The sequence below is a fragment of the Rana temporaria genome, chromosome 4 (genome assembly GCF_905171775.1).
Source record: "Rana temporaria chromosome 4, aRanTem1.1, whole genome shotgun sequence".
Classification (NCBI taxonomy): domain Eukaryota; kingdom Metazoa; phylum Chordata; class Amphibia; order Anura; family Ranidae; genus Rana; species Rana temporaria.
This window is the reverse complement of record NC_053492.1, coordinates 45,105,043-45,126,521: the sequence shown is the minus strand read 5'-3', so window position 1 is coordinate 45,126,521 and position 21,479 is coordinate 45,105,043. Positions and strand designations below refer to the sequence as shown.

The 21,479-nt window shown below is 47.2% G+C and overlaps 1 protein-coding gene across 1 annotated transcript; it reads right to left on the bottom strand.

Annotated features, from left to right (window-relative positions):
- Positions 1 to 676: 676 nt before the first annotated feature.
- On the bottom strand, positions 677 to 5,193 carry LOC120935609 (interleukin-17F-like). The gene is made up of 3 exons (XM_040347657.1): positions 5,182 to 5,193; positions 1,928 to 2,136; positions 677 to 911 (listed from the first exon to the last, which is right to left on the bottom strand). Exons 1-3 carry the CDS (start codon positions 5,191 to 5,193, stop codon positions 677 to 679), a joined length of 456 nt encoding a protein of 151 aa, XP_040203591.1.
- Positions 5,194 to 21,479: the final 16,286 nt, after the last annotated feature.

The following is a 21,479-nucleotide window of genomic DNA, read 5'->3' as shown; positions in this document are numbered from 1 at the left end:
ATTAGCTATTTCCGACGATCCACAAACGTACGCGCGGCCGTCGCATTCTCTTACGTCGTCTCTAGTCGGCTTTTTCCGGCGTATAGTTAAAGCTGGTATTTTGCGGCGTATAGTTAGATTTGCCATGTTAAGTATGGCCGTCTTTCCTGCGTCGAAATTTAAATGTTTTTAAATTTTTGCGTAAGTCGTCCGTGAATCGAAATGTACGTAAGTCCCGTCTAAGTTAAAAAAATATGACGTCCTAGCGACGTCATTTAGCGCAATGCACGCCGGGAAATTTCACGACAGCGCATGCGCAGCTCATTCGGCGCGGGGACGCGCTTCATTTAAATGAAACACGCCCCCTACCCGCCCAATTTGAAATCCGTCGCCATAAATACACTACGCCGCCGTAACTTACGGCGCAAAATCTTTGAGGATTTGAAACAAAGCCAAGTAAGTTACGGCGGCGTAGCGTATCTCTGATACGCTGCGCCGGTGCCGATCTATGTGGATCTGGCCCTTTGGCTTTAGATATATTTCAAGTAAATTCTTTGAGTACATTTATATTATTTTAGGTGTGGAACTTTTTGTACCCACAGGGAGAGGGTCATGTTGGAGGTTCTGTCCTTATCTTTTAGAGAACTATGTATGGCTGGTATGTTAACAGAGTCCAGTAACATAACTTTGTTCTGTGTTATTTCTCCTGGACCATGGGCCGGACACAGGTGCAGCCAACAGTGACCATCTTCTTCTCCAGCTTGAAGGTGGGGACACAGCCTTTCATGTCCCGATGGAGGACCAGGATCTCCTGTCTGATGGGAACTGAGTTCAAATTGATGTCCACATTACCCTCTGCATCCAAACACCCAGTAAGGAGACACTTGGCCTCAGCAATTGTAGAAGGGAACCGATTGTTGTTTACATCATAGCTGTGGGCAAGAAAAAGCATACATTGTAAACCCCTATGGAGCGACCTTAGACAACAAGTAACATCAGTCAGAGAACTTCTAATGGTATCTGGGTGTAATGGCAACAGGGCTAAAATCACAACTTGAATACATTTTACTGATCTGAGAGGAACACAGAGGTAACCATTTCTGACGTTACCTTTGGGGCGTTAGTCATGCTGATCCTCCAACTTCACCACTCCTAAAATCCAGAAAGAACACAGCTATACCAATCCAGTCTATGCTTAGGGGTTGGATTGCAGCTAGTCGCTTTGCAGTCAAATTTTCAATTTTCCCCTAAGTTTAGTGAATGTGGTGTAATTTTGCTTTGCAAGGAATACCCAATCACATGCAAGGAAAATAAAAACAATTTGCTTACACATGATTCATCTAATTCATTAGGCTCCCTTGCAAAGTGAACACTCTACTTTCTTTTATTAAACCAAACCCTATGTACAGACTGGATTTGTATATCTGTTTTCCTTCAAGTTTTTGGAGTAGTGCAGAAACATTTTATTCATACATTTCATTTTGTTAATTTTTATTTTACTTTATTAATATTGTCCCTTTAGGTGGACATTTACACACCTAGAAATATAATAAAGCCTAAAAAAGTTGTTTAGTTGCTTAATATTTAAAAATTTTAGATATGTTTTTACAATTTTAAATTCTATTTAATGGAAGGTTCTACATCGTTATATAACTTGTGTTGTGTAGCAGGCAGTATAAATCTTAGGACTGGCTGAAAAAAAATACCAAACTTTGGCAGGTAGAAGAGCTTCCCTTTGCTTATTGCAATGGTATATTAAGTTGCATTTATAGTTAAATGCAAAAGTTTTAATATAAGACAATATCTTCCGAATTATTCACTTTCCAAACTAAGAAAATTATGCAAATGTGAATTACAAATAATACACATTTAGAAAAAAGCTGCACACAAATCTCCATTTATGTTTCCTAATGCATCTTTTTCAGAGATGGTAGAAGTAAAGAGTTACCTGTACTCCCATGGAGAGATGGAACGTTTCCTCACATCACCACTCATGGCGGGAGCATCCTGTCCATTAATGTTCAGATTAACTTTCACTGATGAGGGGAACTTTGTAACGGGTGGACACCCTCCTTTTTTTAGGTGATGGAGATCCACAGCCGCAATAGGGATCAATAGGGAGTCTCCCAGGAGCAAAACCAGCACAGTGAGCTGAATCTGCGAGGAGCAAATAAAGACCAGTTAATGATGTATAATTTACAACACAATTGGGTTGTTTCCTATAGAACAGAGGCTGTTCACTTGACAAAATTAATGTTTGCTTAGCTTAGTAAATAAGATAAAACTATGTTTATTTACCTCACCCAAATAACAAAAAGCCTGATTTTTTTTTTCAACTTCCATCACTTATAATTGAGTATTTAACGTGAACAGAGGTTAACCTTATTTACTTACTTTGCACTTTGCAAATTGATAATTCTTTTTGCAAGTGAACAACATTTGCTCTTTACTAAAGCAACTCCAATAAATGGAAATTTGTAAAAATCAAAAAGTTATCTGATCACAAAAAATATGTTTGATTGGAGCTGCAGATGAAAAATATTTTTCGTGAAGAGTTTATTCTACAGAAAACAGTTAAAGATCCTCTGCGATTTTTTGCATGATTTTCCAGTTTGAAGCAACCAAAATTGCAGTGAAAATCCAACAAAACAATTTACAGCCTATAGGTGCTTTTAAGCTAGCCCCACTACAATTTGGGAAATTTTAATAAATTGCCAAAAAGTGTTTAGTTCCAGGCAATTATGTTTCTACCGAACAAAATTGTTAAAACAAAATTGCCAAATATATAAATATCAGAAGAAAGAAACTGTCCTAATACAGCTATTCAATCCTTTCTAATGCTAGACTGGTGTGTGTGAATACTTTAGTGTATTTTTTTTCATGTAATCTCATACTTTTTTTCTTAGTTAAATCAAATCTGATAACAAAAAATAAAGGAAAGAACAATTACCGATTTTGTTAAAACTACCTTTAAATTACCATTCATTCAAAACAGTTTTGATCAATAGGGATGCACAAGTAGAGAAATTGGACAATCAGATTATATGCATCACAGTACACATTTTTTGTCTCCTTTCATATACAACTCACATTTAATCAACTTAAAAGGAAGAATATTTTGGAAATTATGTATTTAGTTCTGAACATAATAAATATATAAAGAGAAATAAGAATATGTTTGAAATTTTTATATTTAGTTCTGAACATAAAAAATTATATATATAAAGAAAAAGAAAAGGTGTAGGAATGCTTGAATGTAATTTAACTCTTTCTGTCTCTACGATACTATTAATATTGTACAGCAATACAATTAAATGAATGCATTGTGCAACAGATAATCACACCCATAACCTCACAGTTTGTTGACCCAGGGAATATTTGATCTCCTTAGAGGATCAGGGAAGAACTGTAAAATGTCTTGTTAGTGCAAATTAGACCATGCTTTATAGGAGCTTTTATTACCTTCCTTTGGATGAATTATGGGTTTAGAGTTTTGTATATAAGATATATATTATAGGTAACTATTTTTTTTATAGAAGCTTTTATTACCTTCATTTGGATAAATTGTGGGTTTAGAGTTTTGTATATAAGATATATATTATAGGTAATAACACCAAGAATTGTTGATACAAGTTATACAATTGCCTAATCATATTTTTCCCCCCTGCTGTGGGTGTATGATTGTGTATATGGAGGTTTTATTTTTGTTTTTCTTGTTTTTTTTATTGGTAGAACTAGCTGGGCATGGGTCTTTTTTTTAACCTGAATAACTATGTAACTTTAATCGTTTAATTTATTTCTGTAATGGTTGAAATCAATTAATTTATGCCTTTTTTTTATCCTGACTAAAGCCAGCTATAGATGGATCGAATCTTGGCCAGTTCAAGAGCAACTTCAGGACCACCAGCCTGTCAATTTTTTTTGCATGCGATTGCTGCCAGCAGCTATAGCTGCCTGCAGTATTCATTGCTTTCTGCCAGCAGAAAAGGCTTCCTACCTGCAGAACACAATAGCACTGCCAGGGGGATTCCCCCATCAACATTTATTGTGTTGATGGGGGAAACCAGCTAAAGAAGATTGTGTCATCTATGGGTTGCTTAACTGTATACCCTCTCTATGCTGTAAAGCCTTTACATGCTTTTAAAATATCCATTTTAGCCAACAGAAAATTGTCATGGAGAAGCAAATAAAAATCATGACTCCTCCACATGGCAGAAAAGTAAAATAAGATTTTTTCCAATCGGAAACTTTTTATTTATAAGTGTAAACAATTTTTGCAGAATTATTTTGCTGCCCTGAATTACAATTTGAAACAATATGATAAAATATGCTTTTATATAACCATGCTAGCCAACAGAAAATTGTCATGGATGAGGGAATTTTAAAATCTGACAATGGAATAATAACATTTCATATGTCAAAAAAAATTCACAAGCTTATGGTGAAATAGGAATTTTCCCAATTTTTGGGCAATTTTAAGAGTATTTACTAGAGGAAAGAAGATACACCATGAGAAAATATTTGCAGAATCATTTTGCTGCTCTGGCTTAGAATTTGAAACAAAATAATAAAAAAGGAAAAAATGATAGGCTCCCTCTTAAGTGTGCATGGTTTGAGAGTAATGTCTAATCAAGAAAGCTGAAAATAAATAAGGGTCATTAAAGTGGTCCTCACCATGGTGGCTCTTGTGATGTCCATAGTTCTTCTCTGTCCTCTATGTGAGTGTCTCTGCAGCAGGTAGAAGTTCTGAGCTGTACAGCAGGTAGGTGCTCTGAGTTGTACATCAGGTTGGGACCCCGATATTATATAGCCAGCTATGTGGGTTTTCCACTGCTCTCTGGTTTTCTGTGGTTTCCTCTGTTACTCTTTATTTGTTGAGTCGAAGGAAAATTGTATCTTTATAAATCATATAGACAGCGGCCGGGCTTCCTGAACTGGAACGTAGTGCTGAAATATGATAAACCATATTTGCATATCTCTACCTGTTGTCACAATGTGTTTGTCAAAAAGTAAAAACTAAGAATACTAAAGCCACTAAGAAAACAAATCTCTATTTAATTCTATTTTAATTCCCCCCCCCCCCCCCCCGGCATTCATTTTATATATATATATATATATTAACCACTTCAATTTCAGGCACTTCCCCCCTTCCTGCCCAAGCCAACTTTGAGCTTTCATCGCTGTCGCTTTTTAACCACTTACCAACCGGCTCATGCCGATATATGACGGCAGCATGAAAAACGCATAAGCAGGATAGTGGGCACATGTGCGCCCAACATGCGTCGTCGGAATGTGCCCGTGGGTCCCATAGACTCGATGTCGGCTGGCGGCCCGCGATTGTGGGGAGGAGAGGCAGAACGGGGAAATGCCTTGTTTACATAGGCATTTCCATGTTCTGCCTTTCCTCACCGCAATCGCGGGCCGCCAGCGGACATCAAAGAACGCTCTATTTGTTGGTAAAAAAAAGGTTGTCAATTTTGTTTGGGTACAGTGTTGTGCAATTTTCAGTTAAAGCACTGTATCGCAAAAAATGCTCTGGTCATTAAGGGGGTAAAAGGTTTTCTTTGTTTCTGTTACAAAACTTTGTAAATAAGTATGTTTTCTCCTTCACTGATGTGCACTGATGAGGTGGCACCAATGAGGTACTGATGATGGGCACTAATATGGGCACTGATAGGCACTGATGGGCACTGATATGCAGCACTGATGGGCATTGATTGATAGGCGGCACTGATGGGCACTCAAAGGTGGCGTTGATGGGCACTGATAGGCAACACTGATGGGTACTGAAGGACGGCAATGATGGGCACTGATAAGCGGCACTGATGGGCACTAATAGGTGGCACTTATGGACACTGGTGTGTGGTACTGATGTACAATGATAGATGGCACTGATGGGCATCACTGATAAGGAGGCACTGGCAAGCATTAGTGATGTGCCCTGATTGGCATTAATTGTGGGCACTGATTGGCATCCCTGGTGGCCATGGGTGGCATACCTGGTGGTCACAAGTCATGGTCATCCCTGGTGGTCCTGGGGGGCTGCGCTGATAATCAATCAGCGCAGCCCCCGTCAAAGGAGCAGCCAATGGGCTCTCTTCGATACACAGCTTTTCCTATTTACACCGTGATAAGCTGTGATTGGACACAGCTAATCATGTATCTCCGTCAGAGACTCTTTACCTAAATCGGAGTTGCGGTGTGTTACACTGACATGCTGTACAACAATCGCTGCGCTCCCCTGCAGGTGCGTGGCCAGCTTATTATCCTGATCACGTCATATGACGTCTGGGCAGGATAACTAAACTATTTTGCGCATGTCATATTGCTATATGGCGAGCAGGAAACGGTTAAACATAATTCCACAATACAGTCCAAATGTTCCATAAGTCAAATCCTCTCCAATATCCACGTTATATCTTCTTCTGTGACTGACTTGGCTACTGTGAAACCCAAATTATAGAGAATGCCCTCAAGGCATATTTTGTGCTAAATGATGTGGATGACTTCTCCCCGAAGTCTTTATGGGCGGCTCTTAAAGTAACAATTAGGGGCAAAATTATTCAAATAGCAACCCAACTCAAAAAGGAGCGTCAATCCACCATTGTGAATCTTGAGCAGGCATTTCAACAAGGAAAAAAAAGCATAAGGCCTCGTACACACGGCCGAGGAACTCGACGTGCCAAACACATCGAGTTCCTCGGCCAGTTCAGCCCTGAAGCCGCCGAGGAGCTCGGCGGGACCAGAGCTCCCATAGAACAACGAGGAAATAGAGAACATGTTCTCTATTTCCTCGCCGAGGTCCTCGTCGGCTTCCTCGGCCGAAAGTGTACACACGGCCGGGTTTCTCGGCAGAATTCAGCCAGAAACTCGGTCGGAAGCTGAATTCTGCCGAGGAAACTGGTCGTGTGTACGAGGCCTATGAAACACCCATCAAAGGAATCCTTATTACATTTAGACAAGGCCAGACTAGAGCATAATTTGGCCCTTATGGCTAAAGCAAAAAAACAAATCCGCTGAAGTTGAGCTAAGTTCTACGCCCAGAAAGACCCCCCTCCTCTCTCACCTCTCTCTCTCTCTCTCTGTGTCTGCCCCTCCTCTCTCTCTCTGTCCGCCTCTCTCTCTCTCTGTCCGCCCCTCCTCTCTCTCTCTCTCTCTGTCCGCTCTCTCTCTCTCTCTGTCCGCCCCTCCTCTCTCTCTCTCTGTCCGCTCTCTCTTTCTCTCTCTCTCTCTCTGTCCCCCCCTCCTCTCTCTCTCTGTCCGCCCCTCCTCTCTCTCTCTCTGCCCCTCCTCTCTCTCTCTGTCCCCTCTCTCTCTCTGTCCGCCCCTCTCTCTCTCTCTGTCCGCCCCTCTCTCTCTCTGCCCTCCTCTCTCTGCGTCCCTTTTTCTCTCTATCTATCTGCCCTGCTCTCTCTGCGTCCCTTTCTGTCTCTGCCCTGCTCTCTCTGCGTCCCTTTCTGTCTCTGCCCTGCTCTCTCTATCTGCCCTGTGCTCTCTCTCTCTCTACCCCGCTTCTCTCTCCACTCCCCTGTCCCCTCTCTCTCTCTCGCTCTCCCCTCTCTTGCTCTGCTCTCTTCCTCCATTTAACACTGGCAGAGGTGCTTACAGTGGTCATTTTCTATTTAATCAAAAACACCTTTATCCCAAAAGGAAAAATACAAATGAATTCAGCCACCACATCTAAGTATTGGTAAGCTGTACATTGTAATCCTCCCCATTTACAGCAGATTCTGTGAGATGGCCAGTGGGTCTACCCTGGGGAATGTTGGTGGTCAGGCCTGGGGGGGGGGGGGGGGCAGTACTGAAGTATTGTAAGGGGCCCCACAATTTCTGATGGCTGCTCTGGTGAGGACACTCGCAGCCTGCGAGGAGCCCGGCGCCGCTGCCGTTAGTGGTGGCGGGCAGTCAGCAAGTGAGGCAGTCAGCATGTATAGAGCCATGACAGGTCCACTTTATACTCCTATATACATGTATAGAGCCATGACAGGTCCTCTTTATACTCCTATATACATGTATAGAGCCATGACAGGCCCTCGTTATACTCCTATATACATGTATAGAGCCATGACAGGTCCTCTTTATACTCCTATATACATGTATAGAGCCATGACAGGTCCTCTTTATACTTCTATATACATGTATAGAGCCATGACAGGTCCTCTTTATACTCCTATACACATGTATAGAGCCATGACAGGTCCTCTTGATACTTCTATATACATGTATAGAGCCATGACAGGTCCTCTTTATACTCCTATATACATGTATAGAGCCATGACAGGTCCTCTTTATACTCCTATATACATGTATAGAGCCATGACAGGTCCTCTTTATACATGTATAGAGCCATGACAGGTCCTCTTTATACTCCTATACATGTATAGAGCAATGACAGGTCCTCTATATACATGTATAGAGCCATGACAGGTCCTCTTTATACTCCTATACATGTATAGAGCCATGACAGGTCCTCTTTATACTCCTATATACATGTATAGAGCCATGACAGGTCCTCTTTATACTCCTTTATACATGACATGTATAACAGAGTATAAAGAGAGCCTGTCATGGCTCTATACATGTATAAAGAGGACCTGCCATGGCTCTATACATGTATATAGGAGTATAAAGAGGACCTGTCATGGTTCTACACATGTATATAGGAGTATAAAGAGGACTTGTCATGGTTCTATACATGTATAGGAGAATAGGCCGGTGCAGTGTCATATTCTGCTCCCTATCACAGAATGCAGCCTAAGTCACGTGGCGGCGAACTGCGCATGCGCAATGCGTTCCAACGCCAAATGTGATGCGTTCCAGGGGATTCACGACACTACCCTTCAGTGAACCCATCACAATTTGTCACAGAAGTGACGAGGACCATACACAGAGCGGGGGGGGGCGGGACAGAACATACAGATCTAATGAGAACCATACAAAGAGCGGGGGAGGGGAGACGGAAGAGAAAGAGACATGCAGATACAGATCTAATGATACATTAGGCTGCATTCTGTGATAGGGAGCAAACGGTGACACAGCCCCGCCTCCAGCCCCGCCCCCAAAGCAGAGGCTTATTGAGGTCCGTAAAAAACATAGACTCGGGTGGAGGCTTTTAAAACATCACCCATGTATAATAAAATGTTACATTGTTTTGGTGTGCACAATAAAGACTGGCAAGAAAATGTAGGTGGAGAGCTTCTGAATACCCGACCAACAAACACATTTCCATTTTATTCCTCATTTCAATGGGAAAGTTTAAAGTGGAACTTTAGGTTTGATTTAACTTTGAAGTGAAACGTTACCCAGAAAGTAAAGTTCCGCTCTTCTGTATTTTTTTAGGCTCCATGTACACGGGACCATCCTCCCAGCTGTAGGGATCACCCCCCCACCACCATCCGCCCAGCTGTAGGGATCACCCCCCCCCACCACCATCCTCCCAGCTGTACGAATCACCCCCCCCACCACCATCCTCCCAGCTGTAGGGATCACCCCCCCACCATCCTCCCAGCTGTAGGGATCACCCCCCCACCACCATCCTCCCAGCTGTAGGGATCACCCCCCCACCACCATCCTCCCAGCTGTAGGGATCACCCCCCCACCATCCTCCCAGCTGTAGGGATCACCCCCCCACCGCCATCCTCCCAGCTGTAGGGATCACCCCCCCCCACCACCATCCTCCCAGCTGTAGGGATCACCCCCCCACCGCCATTCCTCCCAGCTGTAGGGATCACCCCCCCCACCACCATCCTCCCAGCTGTAGGGATCACCCCCCCACCATCCTCCCAGCTGTAGGGATCACCCCCCCACCACCATCCTCCCAGCTGTAGGGATCACCCCCCCACCACCATCCTCCCAGCTGTAGGGATCACCCCCCCACCATCCTCCCAGCTGTAGGGATCACCCCCCCACCGCCATCCTCCCAGCTGTAGGGATCACCCCCCCCCCCACCACCATCCTCCCAGCTGTAGGGATCACCCCCCCACCGCCATCCTCCCAGCTGTAGGGATCACCCCCCCCCCCGCCACCATCCTCCCAGCTGTAGGGATCACCCCCCCCACCACCATCCGCCCAGCTGTAGGGATCACCCCCCCCACCACCATCCTCCCAGCTGTAGGGATCACCCCCCCCCACCACCATCCTCCCAGCTGTAGGGATCACCCCCCCCCACCACCATCCTCCCAGCTGTAGGGATCACCCCCCCACCACCATCCTCCCAGCTGTAGGGATCACCCCCCCACCACCATCCTCCCAGCTGTAGGGATCACCCCCCCCCCCACCATCCTCCCAGCTGTAGGGATCACCCCCCCACCACCATCCTCCCAGCTGTAGGGATCACCCCCCCACCACCATCCTCCCAGCTGTAGGGATCACCCCCCCACCATCCTCACAGCTGTAGGGATCACCCCCCCCCCCACCACCATCCTCCCAGCTGTAGGGATCACCCCCCCCCCCCACCACCATCCTCCCAGCTGTAGGGATCACCCCCCCCCCCCCCACCACCATCCTCCCAGCTGTAGGGATCACCCCCCCCACCACCATCCTCCCAGCTGTAGGGATCACCCCCCCCCACCGCCATCCTTCCAGCTGTATGAATCACCCCCCCCCCACCGCCATCCTCCCAGCTGTAGGGATCACCCACCCCCCCCCCCACCGCCATCCTTCCAGCTGTAGGAATCACCCCCCCCACCGCCATCCTCCCAGCTGTAGGGATCACCCCCCCCACCGCCATCCTTCCAGCTGTAGGGATCACCCACCCCCCCCCCCGCCATCCTCCCAGCTGTAGGGATCACCCACCCCCCCACCGCCATCCTCCCAGCTGTAGGGATCAACCCCCCCCCAACATCCTCCCAGCTGTACGAATCACCCCCCCACCGCCATCCTCCCAGCTGTAGGGATCACCCACCCCCCCGGATCACCCACCCCCCCCACCGCCATCCTCCCAGCTGTAGGGATCAACCCCCCCCCAACATCTTCCCAGCTGTACGAATCACCCCCCCACCGCCATCCTCCCAGCTGTAGGGATCACCCACCCCCCCCCCCACCATCCTCCCAGCTGTACGAATCACCCCCCCCCCACCGCCATCCTCCCAGCTGTACGAATCACCCCCCCCCACCACCATCCTCCCAGCTGTAGGGATCACCCCCCCCACCACCATCCTCCCAGCTGTAGGGATCACCCCCCCCCACCACCATCCTCCCAGCTGTACGGATCACCCACCCCCCACCACCATCCTCCCAGCTGTAGGGATCACCCCCCCACCACCATCCTCCCAGCTGTAGGGATCACCCCCCCACCACCATCCTCCCAGCTGTAGGGATCACCCCCCCCACCACCATCCTCCCAGCTGTAGGGATCACCCACCCCCCCAGCACCATCCTCCCAGCTGTAGGGATCACCCCCCCCCACCACCATCTTCCCAGCTGTAGGCATCACCCCCCCAGCACCATCCTCCCAGCTGTAGGGATCACCCACCCCCCCAGCACCACCCTCCCAGCTGTAGGGATTACCCCCCCAGCACCATCCTTCCAGCTGTACGAATCACCCCCCCCAGCACCATCCTCCCAGCTGTAGGGATCACCCCCCCACCATCCTCCCAGCTGTAGGGATCACCCCCCCCAGCACCATCCTCCCAGCTGTAGGGATCACCCCCCCCCCACCACCATCCTTCCAGCTGTACGAATCACCCCCCCAGCACCATCCTCCCAGCTGTAGGGATCACCTACCCCCCACCACCATCCTCCCAGCTGTAGGGATCAGACCTGTGAAAAAATCGTACCGCGTCACTTCCGGTGCTTGTATGCCAGGAGCACAGCTGGTCGTGGGTCCACGGCGCATGCGCAGCTGCTTTTTCTTTGGTCGGTGAATATCCTAGACTGGGGTAGGTCACTTGTGCCCGTCATACGCAGCCAGTGTGCCCACCATATGCAGCTACTTGTGCCCGTCATACGCAGCCATTGTGCCCACTATATGCAGCTACTTGTGCCCGTCATACGCAGCCATTGTGCCCACCATATGCAGCTACTTGTGCCCGTCATACGCAGCCATTGTGCCCACTATATGCAGCTACTTGTGCCCGTCATACTCAGCCATTGTGCCCACTATATGCAGCCACTTGTGCCCGTCATACGCAGCCAGTGTGCCCACCATATGCAGCCACTTGTGCCCATCATACGCGTCACTTCCTTCTTCTCCTGTTGCGGCGGCTGTGGCTCCTGTGTCCGCTTGGCTCCTTAGGCTTCCTCCGTCATGTCTCCTTTTCCGCCAATGCGTTAGGCATCCAATAGGATCGCCTAAAGCTTTGGCCAATCGGGAGACAGGTTTTACTGACCTGCCTGCTGATTGGCAAGGAGGAACTTTAGTGTGAAAATAGCTTCTGGCTCTTATCACGTGCTTCAAAATACACACCCCGCCTATTCCCGCCATAGTATTTCATGTGTCCAGCATCCTGAAAGGGGCCAGGCACATGAATAGGGAGGGCGGCAGAGGTGACGGGGGCGGTGCCCATGCATTGTGGACCCACCATGCAACCATGCAGGGGCCACCACTGGTCTTTGATCTCTGTCAAGTGCTGGGGTCTGGATCGCCTCCGCTGCTTTTCCTCCAATCGGACCAAAGAAGCTGAGTGCGAGTTTACCTATAGCCCTCACACTGGAGACTTGCACACCATCATCATGGCATCCCAGGACGGTGGGTATCAGGTCACGGGAGGGCAGAGCGCATGTGTGTCCCGCTTTGGGGTCACTGGTGGCTTAGGGAGAAGGAGAGGGCCCCTGGGTGTCCGTGGCAGAAGGAGACGGCACCTGGGTGTTTGGAGGAGGAGAGGGCCCCTGGGTGTCCGTGGGAGAAGGAGAGGGCACCTGGGTGTTTGGAGGAGGAGAGGGCCCCTGGGTGTTTGGAGGAGGAGAGGGCCAATGGGTGTTTGGAGGAGGAGAGGGTGCCACCCTTCTCTCCCCCGGAGGACGGGGACACCCTTCTCTCCCCCGGAGGACGGGGACACCCTTCTCTCCCCCGGAGGACGGGGACACCCTTCTCTCCCCCGGAGGACGGGGACACCCTTCTCTCCCCCGGAGGACGAGGACACCCTTCTCTCCCCCGGAGGACGGGGACACCCTTCTCTCCCCCGGATGACGGGGACACCCTTCTCTCCCCCGGAGGACGGGGACACCCTTCTCTCCCCCAGAGGACGGGGACACCCTTCTCTCCCCCGGAGGACGGGGACACCCTTCTCTCCCCCGGAGGATGAGGACACCCTTCTCTCCCCCGGAGGACGGGGACACCATTCTCTACCCTGGAGGACGAGGACACCATTCTCTCCCACGGAGGACGAGGGAGGACACCATTCTCTCCCACGGAGGACGAGGACACCATTCTCTCCCACGGAGGACGAGGACACCATTCTCTCCCACGGAGGACGAGGACACCATTCTCTCCCCCGGAGGACGGGGACACCCTTCTCTCCCCCGGAGGACGGGGACACCATTCTCTCCCACGGAGGACGAGGACACCATTCTCTCCCACGGAGGACGGGGACACCATTCTCTCCCCTGGAGGAGGGGGACACCATTCTCTCCCATGGAGGACGAGGACACCAGGGCTGGACAGGGAGAAGAGGTGAGCGCTGCGGGGAAACAGAGCATCATGAGGGACGGGGGATAGAGGAGCAGGAGAGGAACAGAGAAGCATGTGTGGGAACAGAGAAGCATGGGGGGGTATCAGTGGAGCACAGGGGGGACCAGAGAAGCATGAGGGTAAGAGGAGCATGGGGGGGATAGAGAAGCATGTGGGGGAACAGAGAAGCAGGGGGAGAACCAGAGGAGCAGAGAGGGGGACAGAGGCGCATGGGGGCCGGCCGCCATGGGAGAGACTTGTCAAAGTGTATGAAGTCCAGGGCAATATTTTTGTCCCAGTCCAGCCCTGGTGTCCCTGTCCTCCAGGGGAGAGAATGGTGTCCCTGTCCTCCGGGGGAGAGAATGGTGTCCCCGTCCTCCGGGGGAGAGAAGGGTGTCCTCGTCCTCGGGGGAGAGAATGGTGTCCTCCGGGGGAGAGAAGGGTGTCCTCGTCCTGTGTGGAACAGAGGTGCGGGAAGTGATATTGTGTGGAACAGAGGTGCGGGGGGGGATGCGGTAGGGAACAGAGGTGCGGGGGGGGATGCGGTAGGGAACAGAGGTGCGGGGGGTGATACTGTGTGGAACAGAGGTGTGGGGGGGATACTGTGTGGAACAGAGGTGCGGGAAGTGATATTGTGTGGAACAGAGGTGCGGGGGGGGATGCGGTAGGGAACAGAGGTGCGGGGGGTGATACTGTGTGGAACAGAGGTGTGGGGGGGATACTGTGTGGAACAGAGGTGCGGGAAGTGATATTGTGTGGAACAGAGGTGCGGGGGGGGGGATGCGGTAGGGAACAGAGGTGGGGGGGGGGGTGATACTGTGGGTGTGTAAAAGATAATGAGTGTATAGCTTTTGCATAACTAGAAATACCAGCATGCATTGGTATGTGATTGCTGGGAGTTGTAGTTTAGGAAATTTCTACTACCAGCAATCACATAGCATGCTTGCTGATATTTGTAGTTATGCAGCCAAGAATCACTGATATATTGACAAAAACCATGTTTATTACATGAACTGGGGGCCTGCAGCAGTTGCTAAACTACAGCTCCTAACATGCACTGTATGGGCATGCTTTGAGCTGTAGTTTTGCTAAACTTGGAGGCTACATGTGCTGCATGTGTAGTCACATAGCAGGAGCTCCGTGCAGTCACAGGACACCATGATTTTTGGAGGGGCGGGATATGATAATTTTAGGGGCGGATGGCATGGCAGGGGAGGCAGGGAGGGGTGTGTTTATTGAAATGAATGGGGAGGGGAGATACTAGGATAGGGGAGGGGAGGATGAGGAGAGAGGCACCGAGAGACAGGAAATAAACGCAAGGGAGCTTGGGGGATGACGATTTTTACATCATCCTCCATGGCTCCATAACCAGGAAGTGCCAGAAATTCAGGACGAGGTAGCAGAAGAATGGCTGCGCCGATTTTGGAAAGAAAGACATCGACTGAAAGGTAAAGCCTAAGGGAACATTATATTGTAAAAAAGAAATGCATTATAGAACTCCTTTAACCTGTTGCCAAAAGGCAGAGATAGCAGGACAGTCCCACCAGATGTGCATGAAAGTGCCTATAGCCTCACCACAACGCCAGCAGGTGTCTGAAGATGTAGCAAACCATTTTTTGGCCCGTTGAGGGGTGATATACCATTGGGTTAGTATTTTGTAGGAGATCTCCTGGTATCTTGCGCTCAGAGAGCATTTGTGTGACCAAATGCGTGCTTTCTCCCATTGTTTGTCTTCTATACAGATACCTAGGTCCCTTTCCCATTTCATTTTGTGTTTGCTCGTATCTTCTTGTGCAGGCTGAATTAACCATGAGTAGGCCAGGGAAGTAGCGTGTGTGATTGGGTGTCTCTTATAGCATATGTCTTCCAGGGTTGTCAGTGGTCGACTGTAAGAGGGAATAGACTTAGTATTGACTAGAAAGTTTCTCAGTTGTAGATAGAACCAGGGGCCAGGGAACAGGTCACTGAACTCTGCCCTCAGCGCATCATGTGATTTAACTCTGGTTCCAGAGAAGCAATTAAGAGCCAAAAGGTCTGGGACTTTTTTGCCCTGGAGGCCTGGGGGAAAGTCGGGGTTGTCGAAGATCGGGGTAAGGGGGCTAGGAGTCGAGGATAGGCCATGTTTTGTCGCGATTTTATGCCAAATTTTTAGTGTATTTGCTATTATTGGGTGTTTAATTGACTTACTTATTTTTGAGTGCGAAGTCCATGGGGAGAATAGGGTATGGTGAGGGGCTAAGTGCTGTTCCAGCTTGACCCAGTCTTTTTCCTTGCTGTGGCAGTGCCAATCTATTATTCTAGTGATGTGTGACGCTTGGTGGTATTTTTTGTAGTCAGGAAGTCCTATCCCGTCCCTGCATTTAGTTAGTGTGAGTAATGAAAGGCTGATCCTGGGGTTTGTGTCAGCCCACAGGAACTTCCTTTGTATTCTAAGTAGTTTGGCAAAAAATAAATTCGGTACGTGTATAGGCAAGGCATTAAAGATGTATAAAAGTCTGGGGAGGATTGTCATCTTCAGGATTGAGGCTCTTCCGAACCACGAGAATAGTTTTGGAGTCCACTTGTGAAGGTCGTTAGTAATTGACTTAAGCAATGGGGAGTAATTGGCATGGAAAAGTGAGTCTATGTTGTTGGTTAGGTGACCCCTAAGTATTTAAGGGAGGAGGGGACCCAGTGGAATGAGTGGTTAGATTTCAAGTGGGCAACTTGGTCAGGTGTTAGGGTCAGGTTAAGGGCTTCTGATTTGGATTTGTTAATTTTAAAATTGGAGATGTACTCGAATGTTTCAAATAATTTTTGTAGATTGGGGATGGAGAAAAAGGGTCTTGTGAGAAAAAACAATAAATCGTCTGCGTAAGCAGCTACTTTGAACTCATGTTTACCTATTTTAAAGCATCTCACATCTTTGGACAGGTTAACAGCCCTGATCAGGGGTTCCAAAGAAGGAATAAAAAGTATGGGAGAAAGGGGGCAGCCCTGACGTGTCCCATTCTGTATATCTATTGGGTCGGATAGAGTGTTGTTTACTTTTATTCTGGCTTGTGGACGTTGGTATAGGGCCGATAGCCATGACATCATGCCTCCCCCCAACCCTATGTGCGTACAGGTGGAGAACATGTAGTCCCAGGATATTCTATCAAAAGCCTTTTCGGCGTCAGTAGACAGTAACATCCCGTTGGTCTTGGAGACTCGTGCAAAAGATTTCACCCCATTCCCAAAATCTGAGTCCCGGGGTGCCCCCCCACCGCCAACCCAAGCAAGATACTTTAGGCGTTCCATGATTTCTACACCATGGTTTACAGCTCAAAATCCAGGGACATAGGTCCAAGGTTTTCTGACTCCATAAAGGACCTCCCTTTGCCACACCTCTCCCCTACTCATAGACAATTGCTAGAAGTCCCCTTTACAGTTGAAGAGATTCTGGAAGTCATCAAAGACCTAAAAAAGGGATCAACTCCTGGTCCAGGTGGCCTATCGTCCCATAATACAAGGCCTTATGCAGAAAACACGGTGTTCCCCAAACCAGACAAAAAGCCGGAAGAAGTTTGCAATTATAGACCCATATCCCTTATTAACAATGACCTGAAGATACTCACGAAGATTTTAGCCAATCATCTAGCCTCTTCCATAGGTCGCTACATTCATAAGGACCAGGTGGGATTCATCCCAGGCAGACAGGGCATGGACGAGACCAGAAGGGCCATAGATGTAATCTCCATTCTTCAGTCTAACTGGGATAAGGGTCCTAAACAGAAAGGAATGATACTCTCTCTCGCTTACACCAGGCATTTGATTTCATTGAGTGGCCATACATTTTTTCACTATTTGAACACTGGGGTTTTGGCCAATGATTCATGGGTATACTTCATGCTCTATATTCCTCCCCAAAAGCAATGATCCCTATCCAGGGTCATTCCTCAGCTCCTATAACCATCTCCAGGGGAACTAGACAGGAATGCCCTCTCTCCCCCCTTTTTTTTGCGATTGCAATTGAATCACTTGTGGTGGCCATTGGACACAATGCAAATATACAAGGGGTTTCCTGTGGTCTTCAGACCCACAAATGTGCATTTTTTTGCGGATGACATCCTCATGTTCATCACGTCTCCCTTGACTTTTCTCCCCAACCTGTGCAAATTCCTCCAAGATTTCTCAGAGATCTCTAGCCTTCTAGTTAACCATTCTAAATCTCAGGCCCTCAACATATCACTTCCCCCTGAAGATGTCCCTCCCCTACAAAATTTGTTTGAGTTTGCTTGGAGTAACTCCTCCATCAGACATCTGGGAATAACCCTTACTGATAAAATTGAAAACCTATACTCTGCCAACTATCCCCTATGTACAAAAAACTTGAATCAGACTTGAAAAACTGGAGGGGAACTATCCTGGCTAGGCAAAATGCATTCAATTAAGATGATACTCTTCCCTAGACTGCTGTGCTTGTTCCAAGCCCTACCCATTTTGGTCAGGAAGGACCACTTAACCTTCCTGGCGGTGTTCCCGAGACTGACTCGGGGTTAGATTTTCCTGCTACGATCGGTAACCCCGAGTCAGTCTCGAGCTTGCCTTGCTAGATCCACAGGCACTTTTTACTTACCTTGTCCCTGGATCCAGCGATGCCACCGCGCTGTGTGAGCGAGCGGGACCTCGCTCGATTCACATAGTGCCTCCGTGTGACGCCGATCTCCGTTCCCTGTGACGTTACGACGCACGGGGACGGAGAACGGCGCCAAATTCAAAAACGTAAACAAACACCTTACATACAGTATACTGTAATCTTATAGATTACAGTACTGTATGTAAAAAAAACACCCCCCCCCTGTCCCTAGTGGTCTGTCCTGTGTCATGCATGTCATTTTATATAATAAAAACCTTTTTTTCTCCCTGCAAACTGTAGATTGTCCATAGCAACCAAAAGTGTCCCTTTATGTCAAAAATTGTTTTAGATCAGCTAAAAAACAGCGATAATAAATTATAATCACTTGCAGAATTGTGCGATAGCGATTTGTGGGGAAATTCGTCATAAAAAAAAAAAAATAATGACAGCAACAATTCTGCAACTGAGCAAATTTCAGTGATTTTGATTTGATTACATTATTGAATAATTTTTATTATAATTATATTATTATTTGTTATAATTATTTATAATTATTTATTATATTATAATTTATAATTTTGTTTTTAAAAAAATGTCATACCCGGGATGCCTATTAGAATCTTGTTTGGTCAGATTTAAGTGAGTTATTTCTAAAAATTACAGACCTACAATATAAAACGCCAAATTTCCTTGCAAATAATGGTACCGCTTTCAGCATGTTTTTTCGGAAAGAATCATACCGCCAGGGAGGTTAAGATCCTTCCAAAGCAAAATAATGAAATTTGTCTGGGGTGGCTGGGGCTGCAGGATTCCCCCCAAACAACTTATTCCAGGCTTAACTTAAAGGAGAACTAGCTCTACCCAACCTTCTATGGTATTTTCAATCAGCTAGATTAGCACAGTTGTCTACGGTTTATTCTAAATTTGATAAACCATACTGGATCATACTTGAAAGACAGGCAGTTCCATCCTTTACTCTGAACTTTCTCCTCTGGGTTCCCCCCAGGGATTGACCACCAATTTTCTCCCATCCTATCGCAGGCCCTTACCCTATGGGACAAATTGAGACCCTCGACCTCCCTGACCTCGGATTACCAGCCACTGGGGCACATTTTCCACAACCCTGACGTTCCTTCAGGTTTAGACATTAGGTAATTTAGGTGGTGGTTGGAAAAGGGAATGTACCGAATAGGTCACCTCTTTAATTCCATGGGTCCTCTTTTCTTGAGCTGCTGTGTGAGCACTCTGGAACTACCGAACTCAGAAAGATTCAAACACAGACAAATTACCCATTTTTTTAACAAAATTTGGACCAACAAACCAAATTCCCCCTCCCTTACAGCCTATGAACGATGGTGCAGTCAGCTAGGGGAGCTAAGGGGTGGAATCACTGTAATCTACCAGTCTCTTGCCAGCCCGACTGACAAATCCTCTTACATGTCAGCCTGGGAAGATGAACTTCAGATACAATGGAACATTGAAAAGTGCAGAGGGTCCACTCTAGATCTTTTGCCGGTGTATTAACCACTTGTCAACCGAGGAAGAATCTGTTATTCTGGGTGGACGTCATATGACGTCACGCCTTTAAAAGCCACTAGGGGGCGCGCGCGTGCGCCCGTCGCGTCACTGGGGACCGGATGCACGTGCCCAGTAACTGACCAGGAAAGTGGATCTGTGTGTGTAAACACACAGATTCACGTCCTGTCAGCGAGAGGGGACCGATGGTGTGTCCCTTGTACATAGGGACAACCATCGGTCCCCTCCCCCAGTCACTCCCCTTCCCCCACAGTAAGAATCACTCCCTAGGGAATACATTAACCCCTTGATTGCCCCCTAGTGTTAACCTCTTCCCTGCCAGTCACATTTATACAGTAATCGATGCATTTTTATAGCAGGGATCGCTGTATAAATGTGAATGGTCCCAAAAATGTGTCAAAAGTGTCCGATGTGTCCGCCGCAATATTGCAGTCACGATAAAAATTGCTGATCGCCATCATTACTAATGAAAAAAAATAATAATAAAAATGCTATAAATCTATTCCCCATTTTGTAGACCCTATAACTTTTACGCAAACCAATCAATATACGCTTATTACGATTTTTTTTTACCAAAAATATGTAGAAGAATAAGTATCGGCCTAAACTGAGGAAATTTTTTTTTCAAACTTGTCCCTATTCTTTTGTTTATAGCGCATTTAATAAAAAACGAAGAGGTGATCAAATACCACCAAAAGAAAGCTTTATTTGTGGGGAAAAAAATGGTAAAAATGTGGGTACAGTGTTGCATGACCGCGCAATTGTCATTCAAAGTGTGACAGCGCTGAAAGCTGAAAATTGGTCTGGGCAGGAAGGGGGTGAAAGTGCCCTGTAGGCAAGTGGTTAAACATTTTCCTAATCGTGGCTAACCTCAAGATAATGCCAATATGGTATTTTACTCCTTCTAAGCTTGCAGCCATCTTCCCAACAGTGAATCCCCTATGCTTCTGAGAATGCCACCTTCAGGGTACCATGTCCCACATATGGTGGGAATGCCCACGAATAAGGCAATTTTGGAAAAAAATATTTAACTTGATCTACAAAATTACTGACTGTCAACTTCCTAGAACCCCAACCACCGCCCTCTTGAACGAAGACTTGCCAAAGATTCACAAACCCACCCGTAAATTAATTCTCTTCATTTTGATTGGTACCAAAATGACCATTACTAAAGCATGGAAGCAACCTAGGGTCTCTCATGCAGCTAGCACTCGTAAAATGTCATTGATTATGACCCAAGAAAAATTATCCAGCATGTTAACAGATTCTACATCCAAATGTGTAGCTATTTGGGAACTCTGGGCACGATTAGTCGGGATCCCCATTATTACAACCCTCCAGGCTCTCAATTCCTCTTCAACCTCTTCCAGGTGATTGGCTTCCTTGCCCCTTCCCTCTTACCTCTTTCTTTTCTTCTATTCTTCATCTTTTACAGACAATTGTAACCTAATTCAGTTTTCTAGGAATTACAGGTTCCTCACCTTCTGGTCTGTCTTACTAAATGTTACAGACTCACCCCGCTTGTCGCTGGGAATAAGGGAGCCACCCAGGGCACAGTATGCTCCCATTAGGAATGCCTCACCTGGGGCCTTCTCTCTTCTCTAGCTTTCTTCAATTTCTCAAAGATGACAGCGAGTGTACCTAACTATCACAGTTGTTAGCTAGACTATACCATTTTGTTATCTTTTTATATACCGTTCAATATGTTTAATTCGCATATGAGTATCGTGAATTCTTTCTGTCTCAACTTTTTGTTCA